General features: G+C 36.1%; 1 protein-coding gene across 4 annotated transcripts in view; it reads right to left on the reverse strand.

Annotated features, from left to right (window-relative positions):
* LOC129279417 (glycogenin-1-like) overlaps positions 1-17,013 on the reverse strand; it is a 29,494-nt gene that overhangs the window by 7,876 nt on the left and 4,605 nt on the right. Inside the window, exons 2-9 of one of the 4 annotated variants that reach the window (XM_064111661.1) lie at positions 16,471-16,612; positions 15,799-15,973; positions 14,464-14,626; positions 13,661-13,787; positions 12,969-13,155; positions 6,696-6,965; positions 3,406-3,540; positions 817-843 (exon numbers count right to left, since the gene is read on the reverse strand). In XM_064111661.1, coding sequence (XP_063967731.1) covers positions 817-843; positions 3,406-3,540; positions 6,696-6,965; positions 12,969-13,155; positions 13,661-13,787; positions 14,464-14,626; positions 15,799-15,973; positions 16,471-16,612 — 1,226 coding nt within the window. The remainder of the gene's footprint in view (positions 1-816; positions 844-3,405; positions 3,541-6,695; positions 6,966-12,968; positions 13,156-13,660; positions 13,788-14,463; positions 14,627-15,798; positions 15,974-16,470; positions 16,613-17,013) is intronic. The other 3 variants (XM_064111663.1, XM_064111662.1, XM_064111664.1) reach the window with 3 other exon arrangements.

Here is a 17,013-nt window from a genome sequence, read left to right on the forward strand (position 1 = left end):
TAATGCTGAAAATTTCATCAAAATCTGATGTAAAATAAGATAGTTATTTTAAAGTTTCGCTTATTTTTCACAAAACAGTGAAAGGTGAGTCAGTCGATGATGTCCATCACTCACTATTTGTTTTTTTGTTTTTTATTGTTTGAATTATACAATATTTCATTTTTTTACAGATTTGACAATAAGGACCAACTTGACTGAAACATTTTATTGAACAATGCTTTCTCCACATGTTCAGGGAGGAATTAATCGTTGTATCACTTGACAATGAGGAGAAAATTATATTTCATATAATAAAATACAAAAGAAATAGTGAATGATGTCATCAGTTCCCTCATTTGCATACCAGCCAGGATGTGCATATAACTGTTTTGTGAAATTAAGCGAAACTTTATGATGTCATAACTTTCTTATTTTACATCCGATTTGATGAAATATTTAGTGTTATGCTTGTTGAATTTTTCTCTTTTTATTCAAATAAACTTCTTGTTTGGGTGGACTTGTCCTTTAACTTCCTTCTGTTAGAGAATCGTCCTACAACAGGTAATCCACAATTAAACCTCAACTTAAGACCAGATTTTAAATTAAATCAAGTTCAGAACATTTCAGTTTTTATGATTATATACAGTGCTATCACATCTGAAGGAAATTTTGAAGCACTTCATGGTTACATGAATAACATACAGGTTAGGAACACAAAAGAGTTTTCAGAACACCAAAGGCGAAGGGTATATAAATCAACCTTCAATAAGAAAAATTGTTAAAGAAGTATAAAAACAAAGATAATAAATGATGAAACTGGGAGTTTCAGTTACTTACAGTGTTATCATCTGGTACATTACAATGCTACATGCAAAGGATCCATAGATTAACAATAAAAGATGGAAAATACAATACAGTTCATTAATTGACAAATTAATCAAATGGGAGACAAAATCGACACAAAGACCAATGATTAGGGAAAAAAATTGTAACCTTCAGTACTTCTATGGCTTATAGTGACACTCCACCGTAAAAAAGGGTCCAAATTCAGTGTGAAGTGCTCAAAGTGGGGGCGGGGGGTAGGCCTACTATGTGAGAGGGTGAAAATAATCTTTTAGGGGTATTTCCCTTTTTCTGAAAAGGAATAGTGAATCAATCTACTGTTCTGTCAAAATTTCATGGTCAGAGACCCCTAACACAATACAAAGGTTAGCGATTAATCACTAAATGAAATGGCCTATCAAGACCAACGTCGTATGTGCATTTTGCTCAGTGGACTGACTAAGAAGTTCAGAATTGTTCTTTCAAATTAGCGATTAATCGCTAACTTTTATGTTATTTGGCACAGATCTGATATCTAATCTCTGAGATTGGAAAATAACATGTCTCCTCACAAGAAATGTCATTATAATTTTAGCTCTGATTAATCATGATCGCTCTTGCCAAACTGAATGTATTATAAAAAAAGCCTGGTTTTCACTGGGCTCGTGTAAGTTTGGCAAAGGATGTGAATGCAAAGAATGCCAAACTCCAACACTTGCAGTAATGCAGTATGAGTTTACGGGCAAAAGTGCACCAAAAGTGTGTGAAGGATTTGCAAAAAAACTTCCAAACCTGAAGTGCACATTTTACTGCATAAAATGTTGGACTCTGCAAGTTTTTGACATATTTTTGTTAGTCTTGACAATTTTTCAACACAAACCTTAAAAAATGTCTCCTTTTTTAAATATTTTATCACATCAAACTCTTTACCTGCTTGTATAGCCTTAAATCAGATTCTCAAACTTATTGCCAATGCCAGGTTAGAACACTAACCTCGCATAGCACATTTTATACTGCAGCTGTGATTTTGCACATAGTCTAAACAAAACAAGGAATAAAAGACATCACTTGTTCACTTGTGTGCACGAACACTGCACACTCTGCTATAATGATAATGACCTCTTGGGTAAAAATCAGAGAAAATGAAGGAGGAAACAGAAAGTTACCGTACTAATAATACACTTGAACTAAACCAATGAGAAATTATAATAATAATGACTTACTGCTTGACTGTGGGAAACAACTATTGTTGCTCTAAAGAGAGCCATGTTGCCCCTGTCAAAAGACTTGGGACAATTATGAAAGTCATATTCTGTTGAAGGCAATATATTTGATATTCCCCTCAAAGCCAGTCAATATCATATAAAAAATGGCTTTAACAGCTCCGTTCCTGGTAGATAAGCACTCTCTCAAACCAATATCGTCGGCGGTCATCTGAACCGTCGTATCACACATACGGACAGTGCAAACCCATTTCAGAGAAAATCGAATTCAAAGTTTACTATAATTTGCACACTTACATGTAGTTCCCCAGCCTTACAACATATTCATTGCTTGAAAAAAAAATGGTTGGAAGGACCAAGGAAATTGCTTGACATTGGTATCCTTATTTTTACACAAAACTAAGGATCCGAAAAAGTATGGCAAAAGAGCTTCATGCTTGTAATTTTGATTTGAGTGACTTAGATTATCCCTGTACAAAAACGCCATAGGGGGAAAAGCAATATGGCGTTGCGATTTCAATGCGCGATCAGTCAAAAAATCTCAAAATAGATTTTTTTTAAAACCAAAATTGACTGATACGGTTCAGATGACCGCTGACGATATACACTGTACACAATCCTCTTTGAACTTGGAACAGTATGTATCTGATCTAAAGTACATGAATTATGTAAGTTACAGTATATATTTAAATTTACCAAGTTCTTTCTTTTACTATTAATACATTATATCTTTAAAAATCAAGTATAGAGTCATATCAATGCAGTCAAAGGGCCAAAGAGAAGATACCAGCAACCAAAAGCTTCCTGAAAGAACAGAACATGACACAAAATGCTGAAGCCAATGGCCCTTTCACAGACTTGTCTGGCAGCCCAATAGAGTAGCCCTCCACCCAGCTATACAACCTGAATACCGACTTCGCTGGCTGGCAGCCCAACAGACAACCGACTACACTGGCAGCCCGATAGAGCCACATCCCACTAAGCCAACACCTCAACGACCCACAAGACTAGCAGCCCATTAGACCAACATCCCACAAGAACAAAATGAGGATGATGCTTCATAAGAGAACTGAATAATAAACTACAAATTTATCAGACCAACAAAAAAAGAGGATGGCATCCCACTATTCAAATAGCCAAGAAATTCAGCCTAATATGGTAAGCCTAGTGGTATTTCAAAGCAATGCCACAAAATAGATGAACAGTCCAAAAGAGCACAGAGGCAAGTCTTGTGGACTGCTGATCTATTGGGATCTCGTGTATTTCTATCAAAGCCACTTGAACTAAAATACATTACAAAATTTGTTTGAGGATTATTTTTTAAATTTCTTTTCATAATTGTGTTAACCATTTTTTTCCCAGGAAAAAAGGGGAAACCTACCACTGACTGTGTCTGACTCTGACCCTGTGGCCTGGTGTCAACAACAGGGGGCGCTGTCATAACTTCATCTTGGCCTTGCGCTTGGTTAGTCCTGCCTTCAGTCCCACTTACAGAAGACTGTGAAGTGTTAGAAGCCTAAAGTAGAGTGTACCGATGTATGTGCGCACGTGTATTGTTCGAGGACCATGTTCGTTGGGAAGATGTAAAAGTGTACTGTGGCAGTTGCCGGGATGGAGGATGAGTTAAATGGTTAAAAAGTTGACAAGGGTAAAATGCAATTCAAAATGGAGATGAAATATTAAATGAAGCATGAGAAAGGTGAATGAAGAAAGACAAACCAATGGAGATGGACTAAGGCAGAATTACCAATGTATCAAGCAGGAAAAGAATTAAGAGAAAGATGGGACATATTATCCACCATAAACGAGTAGCGGACATGTACAAAGAAGCAACATGAAGATGGCATACAAATGCAAGGGACGCACACAAAGGATATCAAAAGTTAATTGGGAAATAAGAAGGTTGTTATTCAAAAAGGGAACATGAAACATATAAGAGAGAAATGTAAGACAAGGAATGAGGGAAGGGGTGGCGGGACGGGGCAATAAAAAAAATGTTTAGGAATATGATACAAACGTCGGAATATGAAGAGAGAAAACATTGGGAAACAAGAATGAGGCAAGAGGAAGGCAGGAGAGGGCAACAACAAAAAAAAGAAGGAATATAGCAAAAGAGTAAGAAAAAACATACTTACAGAAAGGTAGATACAGACAAAGGACGGCCCACATTCACATTAAAAATATGTTAGTGGTGATATATAGCGTGATGGAACCACAAAATGAAGAGGGGGAAAGGGAGAAAAGAAAACAGAATGAAGACTGTATTAGTGTCAATTGCATATGATTCTAAAATGCAAAATAATACAGAAGTCTATTCTACAAGCAATATATCAAGCATGCATGTCTATAGAGTTTTATGTACTTGTTGGTCAAGCGACTCCAGAAAAAATGTTGATTTGAATAAATAGAGAAAAATCAAACTAGCATAATGCTGAATATTTCATCAAAATCAGATGACAGATGTAAAATAAGAAAGTTATGAAATTTTAAAGTTTCGCTTATGTTCCACAAAATAGTTATATGCACAACTCGTTGACATGCAAATGAGGCAGTCAATTATGTCCCTCACTCACTATTTCTTTTGTTTTTATTGTTTGAATTATACAATATTTCATTACATTATTACAGATTTGACAATAAGGGCCAACTTGACTGAACCATATAGTATTAGAATAATGGCATGCTAATTCCAGGTGTTCAGGGAGGAATTAATCTACATGTATGTTTCACTTGACAATGAGGAGAAAATTAGAATATTTCATATTTCATATAATGAAATACAAAAGAAATAGTGAGCAGATGACGTCATCAGTCTCATTTGCATACCAACCTGGAAGTGCGCATACCGGTAACTGTAAAAGTACCGGTAAGCGAAACTTTAAAATGTCATAACTTTCTTATTTTACATGCGATTTTGATGAAATTTTCAGTGTTTTGCTCATTGGACTTTTCTCTTTTTATTCAAATCAACTTTTCGCTGGGGTGGACTTGTCCTTTAAAGGATAGCTGTATTTTGTGATATCAAACATTTTGTTTCTATTGCAACCATCTCTCCTCCCAGTTAAAAATTATAAATGTAAAAAGCTCATTAAATCATAATATGTCCACAAATATAATTTATCCTGATTTAATTGATCAGTTTAAAACAACTTGGCTTTGGGAGTTTTGACACAAAGAAACTAAGCAAATGATTTTACATAGCTTTTCTTTCTTTTCATCACAGGACTCTTCTGTTATGTAATTGCATTGCTACAAGGACATAAAGGAAAGAGGAAACTTGAAATGCATCCTCCCAATCATAAATTAATTTACACTGTTGTAAAGTAAATAATAAAGAGTCAAGTCAGAAAATATATAACTCAAATCAATTAGGAATCAAAATGCAATACAGCAGCAACACAATAATGACATTCATGCAGGATAAATAAAATTGTACAATTCGTGAATATTCATGTATGTATTTTGTGCTTGGTGGCGACCTGCACAGTACGTACTACATCAGGTGAATATTGATTTTGCAATAGTGTGAAATTGAAAATAAATATGATTTTTTTTTTTTAATGAAGAAAAAATATTGTGATTGTATGGCGATTTGTGCACTTATGTTACAGGCCTTAGTAAAAACATCCTTTAAATGTCTCAGAATACAAAAACATTTTGCATTCATCTGTTTATAAGCCTAGAGTAGAATTGAAAGAGAACCCCAAATATGCCGTTCCAGTTTCAGAAATTGTTTAAAAACAATCGTTAAGAGATTTTAAATATTGTTGAGGATAGCAGTTTGAGCTTATACAATTTAAAGAGGAAATGCATTGAGACAACTGATGTATATTTGCTGGTGGTGTGTGATGTGTCTAGTATCTTAATTTTACGCTTTTCTCGAGCACTACTGACTAGCGCAAAAACTGCCTTACCAATTGTACAATTGGCTACGATTTGAAACCAATTTGGCCTTTGCTCTAAAATAAAGGTTTGCAATCAACCAACATTGTTTAGTTAGTTTTCTTACAGATTATTTGAATCTCAAATAAAATTATTCTTTCATTCACCTTTTCAGCAAATAAGCGAAATGCGATGTTTTTTTTCAAAAATCGGGTCGTGGACCAGTCGTAAATGTAAGGTGTGCGGTAGCCTTTAGATTAGACATCTTGATTCTTATTCTTCACCAATATGGCGTGTAAGCCAATCAAGCACCATCATGATGAAAGACACACACATCGCACAGGACTATGTGGAGCAGTAGAGTTCTGATTGTTTTGATTTGTCAATTGTTGCCATTTTGTCAACCTGTACAGAGCAATGACTATAATACCCCCCCCCCCCCCCGAGTTTCTAAAGGGTCAGAGAACAGCTTGTGAATATGTAGCCTTCGTCAGGCATTTTTGTTTATTGCCATGGACCCAGGCAATATTTTCTTTATTTTTCAGGGGGCTACTTTTCATATCTTACAGCCTAAATCTGCCACATTGGATAAGCTTTAACATTGCAACGAACTGGACTTTCCATGGGACCTTTTTTTTTTAGTTTTGGGCTCTTCTGAGCTTTTCGAGGGCAAAATCGCCCTGAGCCCCCCCCCCCCCCCCCCCCCCTTTTCAAAAGACTAGGCTCAAACAAAAAGTGGTAATAAGAATTTTAAAATCATGCAAAAGAAAACTGAGAAAGAAAGCGTACCACATCGGGCACTGGTGTCCTTTCTTGGGGTACGATTGAATGAACGTGTGCACAGGGAGGGGGACTATGCTGCACCCCTCCCTCTCCCATTTGGTACTGATGGGGGGCAGTGGTGTACCCATCATGAGAGCGAACAGTTTGTTCTGGAGTGGGATGGTCAAGATGGCGGTGGTCGGAGATGGACGAGTCATGAGACAATGAGTCATCGCTGTGATGGCGATGGACTAAAGAGGGCAGTGTGTCTGATTTGTAATCTTGGAGAGTTGTACCCTGTCAAAGAGGAGTCATAGTGGTTAGTGAAAAGCTGTAGTGTAATACGAATAGTGAAATAAGAAAAGGGTATGAATCAGAACAACAATAACAATAGTAATGATGATGACTGATGATGGTGATGATGATTATGACGATGATGGTGATAATGATGGTGATGACAATGATGATTATGATAAAGATGCTGATAATAATAATAATGATGATAATAATAATAATAACAATAAATAATAATATAATAATGATTATAATAAAAATAATAATTGCAATAATAATAATGATAATAATAATAAATGATAATAACAATAATAATAATGATAATAATTATAATAATAATAATAATTATAATAAATAATAACAATAATAATAATATTAATTATGATATGAATTGAAAATACAATTTTTCAAATAAATATTTTGGGCCTTTTACAAGCAATATCCAATCATCAGATTATAGCTTGCCTGCACACCACGTATGCTATCATAAATCGTTGCTCACTTGGTCTGTAAAGAAGTAAAACATGTACAAAATCCCCATGGGAAGTTGTTTGGGCTGATTTCAGGCCAAAGCCTGAAAGACTGGCCATCTCTAAAGAATATTTACCACAAAACACCACGTTTAATACCATCACTTATTGTAAACAAACATGACTATCCTGAAAACAATTTCAAACAATGTTTAAGAGGCTGTTCTCACTACGTTCCTAAAACTAGTTTACTGGAAACTAGCTTAACGCGTAGTGAGAACGGTCGAAGCGGTCTTGGAAGCGATCTTGCAAACCAGTTTGGAAAACCACCTCGCGATGTAGTTTTCAAGATCGCTTTGCCTCGTTAAACTGGTTTTAGCGTGAGGACACAACCGTTCTTCGGGAAGCGATCTTCGCACATTTTGAGCGCGCTACTCCCCACGACAGGTGTAGAATGCCTATGCTGCGGTTTCGAATTTCGCGCGAAACGCTCACCCCACTGAGAGCGTTTCCATAGCAACAAGAGCGCTTTACGTGAAGTGATTTTGAAAACCACTTTCGTGTGATCAAGTGGAAACGCTAGCAAAGCGATCTTCCAAAGTGGTTTCCTGAATCGGTTTCCAGTAAACTAGTTTTAGAAAGCGTAATGAGAACGGCCTCTAATATCCCTTTAAAGCCTACACATATATTTAGGTAAATCCCAGAAATGTACATGTATCACTTGATCATGTTCATGCATTTACTTCAAAACGGCTGTGGTGTGAGGGATCCAAACTAAAAATGTGTACTTTTATTGGATAAATTTAACAATTTTGTCTAATTTAAATTAAACAGCTAATTCAGTAGAGTGCCTTATCAAAATAAAATATCTATATTTTTTACTTTATTATATAAAAGAAAAAAAAGTATTTTATGACTATTAAAAAGTTCTACCCTTTTGTAACAGTGTAATGTACAATGATATCCGAGTATAGTTAATGACCTCTAAGCTAAAGACAGTCTTTAAAGCATGAATGCATGCACGTCTGTCTTGCTGTGCAGACTATTAGAAAAGGTCACTGCCTCTCTATGACATTTCAATCAATGCCAAAGTATTTAATGAAATCCGACTCAACCATGACCCATCAACATCTTTAAAGACTTCATCAGGAAGACAAGACTGATATTTATAGAACACTACCTCGAGACTCAAATACATGTAATTCTGTTTTATCAAAGTTGATCATTATTCATAGAAACAATACCTGTACACAGTATTACATGTACATATCCTTACTTTTGACCCTTTCTCAGAATGCATGTGACTGCCCAGAAAAGGTTGTTTCATTTTATTTATTCTTCCTCATAATTTGTGATATTTAATATGATCTATTTTTCATTGAATTATTTTTCAAGCTTCATTTCTACAAGAACTTAAATATACTATTTAGACAGAACTTTACAACATGGCACCCCTGTTATTTAATTATTACCATCATCATCATTATCATTATTATGATTATCATCATTATCATTATCATAATTATTATTATTATAACTATTATTATCATTATTATTATCATTATCATCATCATCATTATTACAATTAGTTTCATTTACATGATTATTATCAATAATATATCTACTTCTTTATATTTATGATTTTTTTTAATTTGTTTTGAAAGTTAAATAAATCTTGGTAAAATACTCTATAACAACAAAGCAATAGAACTAGGCAGAAAAGAAAATTACCTCAAAATGTAAGTTTGGTAAAAAAATAAAAAAAAGCTTAGGTCTTAGCATCATAATTTCTCACAATGAACAGTCCAATGTTTCATAATTGGTTATTTTATAATTTAAGAGATTACATTTCCAGACCACCCCCCCCCCCTTCTCCATCTCACTTTCTCTGTCTGCCTGTCTCTCTCCCTCTCCTTCTGTTTCTTTCTCTCTCTCTCTCTCTTCCTCCCTCTCACCCTTTTTATCTATTTCTCTGTGTCTGATTTTCATTCAATCTCTCTATACCCCATCCCATGGATGAGCTATTTGTCTCTTTCTCTTTATTTTCCCCAAGATTCATGTGAGGAATTCAAAAGAACAAGAACGTGATATTCTCCTGGCTTGAGATTGGTCGGACAGTCAACGTACACTAACTTTACATCCACACTGCAGTGTACAAACAGTACAGCATAAAGCAAATAGCCAAGCCCCATGGATGTATGTATCTATTTCATTCTCATGGGGCCTGCAGATCTGACAGTCTGTTTACGGAAGAGCAAGGCATTCTACTCTTAAGTGTTCCTCGAAGATGAGTGATGTAAAACACCACACCTTCACCACAAAGAGCGCTCTGGGGCCTGTTGCAGAGAGAGTTGCATTTAAACGCAAGTCCCAAATGCGAGCTGTTGATTGGTTGAAAATCAAGTTGCGCATGATTTTTAGAGTTGCGTTTGATTGCAACTCTTTCTGCAACGGGCCCCAGGAGACTTACATCAGCAATGCCATCTGGCCTCCAGCATTCAAGCCTTGTTGTACACCAATGCAATGCGTACATGTACATTATGTACAGAATATGTTGGACACGGCTTTAATAGCAGAGCACATGATTTACTCTACATGCACAACGATAGGCAATGCCCGATTAACCATTCAGAAATTGAAATTATCGACAAAGGCAACAATGTGGAGCAATTTTACAAACCCAAGCCGCATTTATTGGCAAACCTGCCAATCAAGAAGTCATATCTGTGTTTAATGTTTTTCATTATCATTATTGTTATTTTATTGCAGCTATTTGATGAATTGCCCCAAATTATTAATATTAAAGAATATAAATGAAGGCTGTGCTTTGATGTGTTGAAAACTACAATAAAAAGTATCAGCATGAATCCACTTTGTGAGGGTCACACACGTGCGATGGTCAATTGCTCAAGATTCAGGAATCAAAATCAATTTGCTTCAACTATTGCCAATGATTCCCCCCAAAAAAAATAAAAGAAAAGGAATAAAAAAATAAATAAATTAAAAATTAAAAAAAAGATAATAAAAAAAAATGAAAAATAAAAAATAAATGAATATAAATAAATAAAAAAATAAAAATCATAAAATAAAATAATAAATATAAATAACAAATAAAAGAAAATAGAATTCTAAAAGATAAATAATTGCCAAATCTTCATACATGTAAAATGAAATTTTCAAACAGTATTACATACAAAACAAAAAGTTGAAATAATATAGATTCAGTGAAATTAGTAAATGCTTCCCAGCTGATAATATAGACAGTCATTATTTACCACATGAAAACTTTTGTAGGGGGGGGGGGGCAAAATGCATCCCCCTACTGGAAAACAAGACAAAAAATATCCCATGACTAGTTAGAAGTGCAATACAGTAATTGAAGCAGAGAAAAGTTTACAATCGAACCATGATCAACAGAAAATATGCATGTGCTGTCTACATGTAGGAAACTCCTCAATTCCTGTATGAAGCTTCCTGAAGAATGTTACCAACAGGCATTTACATGTACAAGTACGTATGTAGTCAACAAGGAAAGAAATGATGAGAAAAAAAAATTATCAAATTATGTAGAAAACGCGACATATCCCAAGTTACAGAATATCCGCAAAATGATGAATTAATAGACCTAGAGATTCGAGAAAAGGATTTCATTACAGCAATCAACCATTTATACATGAAGAAGAATACAGGAATTATTCTAGTGGGAATACATAAGATGTTGAACTCAAACCCTGACATAGCATCTTTAATCATTGAGCAAGGCATTTCATCCAATCTGTGCTGCGGTATAAATGTATACAAGAACTACGCTCCATCCAACAATGGCACTAAAGGAAAGCTCTGAAATTACATTGTCAACAGCGCATAATGAAAAATGCCCACAACCCATATATGGTGGGAAATGGAATCGATTCATGTGACTGTATGAGTACTGTAATAATAGCCCATTGAAATGAGTAAAAATTAAGCCCATTGCAAGTCGTTCAAAACCAGGCTAATTTAAATAAAGTCCCACGTGTGTTAGGGATTCATTTGGCTAACAAGTGGAATGCCTCTGGCCGTCTCACCTGCATCACGCGATTCAATATAGCAGCAGTGCTGATTTTGAAAACTACTATAACTCGCACAAGATGTTCAGTGATACTTGGTTACTCTTATTTCCACGTTTTATGAACTAGACCAATACACTTATAGAGATACAGTATGATGGCAATTCAACAAATACCCCCAACGTGGCCAAAGTTCTTTGACCTTACATGACCTTTGACCTTGATCATGTGACCTGAAACTCGCACAGGATGTTCAGTGATACTTGATTACTATTATGTCCAAGTTTTATGAACTAGACCAACACACTTTCAAATTTATGGCTGTAATTCAACAAATACCCCAATTTGGCCAAAGTTCATTGACACTAAATGACCTTTGACCTTGATCATGTGACCTGAAACTTGCACAGGATGTTCAGTAATACTTGATTACTATTACTGTATGTCCAAGTTTCATGAATCAGATCCATAAACTTTCAAAGTTATGATGGTAATTCAACAGATACCCCCAATTCGGCCAAAGTTCATTGACCCTAAATGACCTTTGACCTTGGTCATGTGACGTGAAACTCATGCAGGATGTTCAGTGATACTTGATTAACCTTATGTATAAGTTTCATGAACTAGGTCCATATATTTTCTAAGTTATGATGACATTTCAAAAATTTAACCTTAGGTTAAGATTTTGATGTTGATTCCCCCAACATGGTCTAAGTTCATTGACCCTAAATGACCTTTGACCTTGGTCATGTGACATGAAACTCGGGCAGGATGTTCAGTAATACTTGATTAACCTTATGGCCAAGTTTCATGAACTAGGTCCATATACTTTCTAAGTTATGCTGTCATTTCAAAAACTTAACCTCAGGTTAAGATTTGGTGTTGACGCCGCCGCCGCCGTCGCCGCCGCCGCCGCCGTCGGAAAAGCGGCGCCTATAGTCTCACTCTGCTATGCAGGTGAGACAAAAACTTGCGTCAACATGAACAAATTAAGTCATGTCAAATTTTATCAGTGGGGATCTTTCATCATGCTCAACCAAATTATTGTAATGAAGATGCTGAAATGCCTGGAAAAAAATGATGTTGCGTCACAGTTACGTAGTCTACTCCTCTGTAGAGGTTCATGAAAGTTTGAAACTCATTAATATTAATATTACTGAATTATGAAATTACATTAATGTTTCCTTGATTTCTCCACTTGTCAACCTCCATCCAGATCCCACATCTTTGCTGCTTTAGTGATATCATCACTTGAATAATTCATGACAAACAAAGAGACATCAAAATGGAATTTCACAAAAGCTGGTTAACATTAAGTTACCCAAATGTTGACATCCATAAATCTGTACAGTAAATCAGGGATGATACAGCATATACAACACATCAAGCCCATACATTGCAAACTAGTATTAAAAACATCTTTAAAACAGTCATGATTAATTGATTATCATTATCTTGAAAGCGAATGATGTTTATAAATTCCTCACCTGTTCTTGTTCAACTCTTGGTTTGACCTTCGACATGAAAACATCCCACCATATTTTGACGTAAATGGAGTCGTGGGTGACATCGACGTCTGATGGTCTTGTGATAGTGCCGGTGTGCGTGTTGTATCTGTACATCCACGGCTTTGTGCGACCGATGAAATGTACAATCCGGACTTCGTTGCCAAATCTGTTTTGCATTTATAGGTGATATAGATTTTTTTTTAATTCAGAGAAAAAAATGGCTCTCATCAAACATAATAATTTTAGATATAAAAAATGGGAAATTGAAAATGGGGTCCGAAGTAATCCCAGTTGGCAAAAGTTGGGAAGAACGAAACGACCTGTGATAGCGAAGATTTGATCAGAAGTGTGTACACCAAGAGAGTGTTCCATTAACATTTGTCATGCGATAAGTTATCAGACGTGATAACTGTCCTGTGTTGTGATTGGCTGAGAGGTATAAAAGTCCATCGGTTACTATGGTAACTTTATGATGAAACAGACTGTGCCAGATGAAGCATCTGACAACTCCTCTCAAGAAATGCTCAACAGTTATCATGGGATCGATAGGAATAGATAAGTTTCAATGCTGACTAAACAGTGGGTTTATTTGGAAAGAGGATAATAAACAAGTCCTCTACCCCCGCCCTTACTGCTACGCCAATATACTAGGTCAAAGGTCATCCACGTACCTTACAAATGCAGGAAGGTAGGAGTAGCTGATTGCAGATGTCATGTTATAGACGAATGGCAAATGCTTGTTGATATCGGCTGTTGCCCAGTCGCTGAAGAATGTGTTTAGTAAACCCTGATCTCCGCCTAGTGATAAACAGAACATAAACATCAAAATAATTTATCTGTATGATACACTACCAGTCACAATTCTTTATTAAAACTTGCTATAAACAAGAGAACAAAACTCTGTTCTCTGCTTTTATAGTGTAATATTGAGTTGATAAAGAAGTGTGACTGGTAGTTGACTGGCTTTCAAAATTATGTACATTCCACGTACATGATGGAATATCTTCATCATCATAATCAAGACCACTTCCACAACCAAAACCATCATCAGCATTCACTACGACCACCATCATCATCATCATCATCTTCATCATTATCATTATCATCATCATATCATCACCATCGTCATGGTGATGATGATCATCATCATCAACTTCTTCTTCATCATTATCGGCATCATAATCGTCATCGTCGTCATCATCGTCATCATCAACGTCATCATTGTCATCATCGTCGTCATCTTCATTATCATCATCATTGTCATCATCATCATTGTCATCATCATCATTGTCATCATCATCATCGTCACCATCATCGTCATCACCAACACCATCATCATGAGAAGTCATCCTTATCCTCCTCATCATAATCACCACCATCACTGTTTCCATCTCTGTTTCCATCAACATTTCCATTCCCTTTATCATTCCAAGGCATCATTTCCCTCCTTCATTATCATGGCAACAACCCTTACCATCAAAGCTTCCCTGAGTAACTGCACACTGCAACAAGCCTCTATATGTCTCGTTCGATGGTTTGAACACAAATACCCCTGAGTTGAAGCAATCCGGCCAACCGACGTCAGGAGCTGCTGAAAGTTCTTCCCGATCAAATAGGTCATCTACATTTTGAAGCACCTGTCAAGGGAGAGATAAAACAAACGTACATACTGAAAAAGTAAACCAATCAATTTTTCTTCAATACAGGGTGACAGGAAAAGGGCAAGATATTTTTTTTTCATGTGATGGTGAAAGTGGTGATGGGAGAGTTTGAGGTTACATATGATGATAAGGAGGGGAAAGAGAAAGATGGTGAAGATGGTGGAGGTGGTGATGATGAAGACCAGGATGATGATGATGGCGATGATGATGATGATGATGGCGATGATGATGATGATTATGATGATCATGATCATGATGATCATGATGATCATCATGATGATCATGATGATGATGATGATGATGAAGTTGATGATGATGATGATGATGATGATGATAATGATGATGCTGCTGCTGCTGACGATGATGGAGTTGATGATGATGATGGAGTTGATGATGATGATGATGATGTAGATGGTGATGACAATGATGATGATCATATTAACTATAATTGTTAAGAGAAAGAGGATGATTTCAGTACATCTACAGTATATGTAGAAGGGGGGCTAACTGTGAAATGTTAATTTGGCCTTATGTTGACAGAGCCAATTAGCCTGTACCTTCAAACTCGAGCTCAATAGTTCAATATTAAACATCCAAATACCACTTATGTACACTTTAACTAGGGCGGCTCTGTGCATATTTACACTACAGACTTATGAATGAAGATTAAATGTTAGGTAAACAAGATTGTAAATTCCATTCGGATTTGTCCACAAAACAAAGTCTCCAATGACCTGCATATCAGGTGTAAATTACCATATGTATAATTTGTCTACTTCAATAAGTGAGCTAAGCTTGGAAATTTACTGCTCTCCAGATCAGCTAAAAGTACAGGACTTGAATCAATCCATGGCCTTTGATACCCCAACTGATTAATGAACCATTAACTTGCCTTCGGTACATTTGTGTCCTTTTTCTATTTTTTCTAATTGTGCTTATTCCCTGATCAGCCCCCCCCCCCCCAATGTGTCAAAATAGCCGTCTTTTTAGAGTTAAAAGCCTAAAGCAAATCAATAAATGCTAATTTCACACAATTTGCAATGATATCCAATTAATTGTCTTTTGGGGAATATTGAGCCCATCAACTTCATCTTCTTGAAATAATTCTTGAACGTAAGTTACATAGGAAGTTGTCCTTCTTTACTCACCAATGTATCTGCATCTAGGAAGACACACTTAGAGTACCGGGTGAGCCGCCAGGAGTAGAGCTTGGTGAATGTGATTCCTAGATCAGGCCTGGTTAGGAGAGCAAGGTGAGCGTCATCCTGACTGTCTAGAGGGTTCACTTCCTGTATGTAGTCATAGAGCATGGAGAGTTGCCTCCTACAATAAGAGAGAATGAGATGGTTAGGAAGCATTTGGGACCACCAGCAGAGGTCCTTGGTGAGCTAGATTCCAAGATCAGGGCTCCGTAACACAAAGATTAGCGATCAATAGCTAAATGAACTGACCAATCAATATCAATGTCACACGCGCATTTGGTTTAAAATACTGACTGAAATAGGGACAAATCAGTGCTGTTCTTTCATATTTGCAATTCATCGCAAACACTTGTGTTACAGAGCCCAAGTAGAGAGCAAGGTGAGCATCGTCCTGACTGTCTAAAGGGTTCACCTCCTGTAAGTAGTCATAGAGCATGGAGAGTTCATGAAGAGTTGCCTCCTGCAATAAGAAGAACAGACTGGAAGCATTTTTGACAAGTAATGGTATCAGTGACTGATTCCTAGACATTTCTAGAGTCACAATAATCAAATTGTTTGGCATGGATACATCGTCTAGATTTAATGAGTTAAGCAAAATACTGCATGATTTGAATTTACCTCATCGGCTGTGTGACTTCTGGAGTGATCAGAATGGCAAGCTGACGTGTGGTTCCCACATCCCGCAGTGACTGTCCAACGACGAGGGCGCCATACGCATATCTGTCATTGGTGACGAGGGTCACAAATGCTTGGTCTTCAACTGCATTGGCAAAAGAAGACAAAGAAGAAGACAAAAGAAATAAAAATCTCACACTCTCCCACTAATAGTGAATTTTTCTGTCAATATTTCCACACTTTTTCTATATTTACAAAGACTTGTTCAGAATAAACCCAATACAGCATTTTTAGCATCATAGTGCTTCAATATTAAAATTGTAATTTTCACACTGTGGACTTGATTGATATATAAAGTACATGAATTGCACTTGGAACTGTATTTCTGAAAATTAAATGCAAGTTAGTGTTCAAACTACAACAAAGGAATGAAATACATTCAAATTGGCACACAATGCCATTATTCATTCAATAATCAAACATTTTAAAAAGAAAAAGAAAACTACTTAGAAAATCACGTGCAACTGTCCATAATCTACGAATCTG

The sequence above is a fragment of the Lytechinus pictus genome, chromosome 16 (genome assembly GCF_037042905.1).
Source record: "Lytechinus pictus isolate F3 Inbred chromosome 16, Lp3.0, whole genome shotgun sequence".
Classification (NCBI taxonomy): Eukaryota; Metazoa; Echinodermata; class Echinoidea; order Temnopleuroida; family Toxopneustidae; genus Lytechinus; species Lytechinus pictus.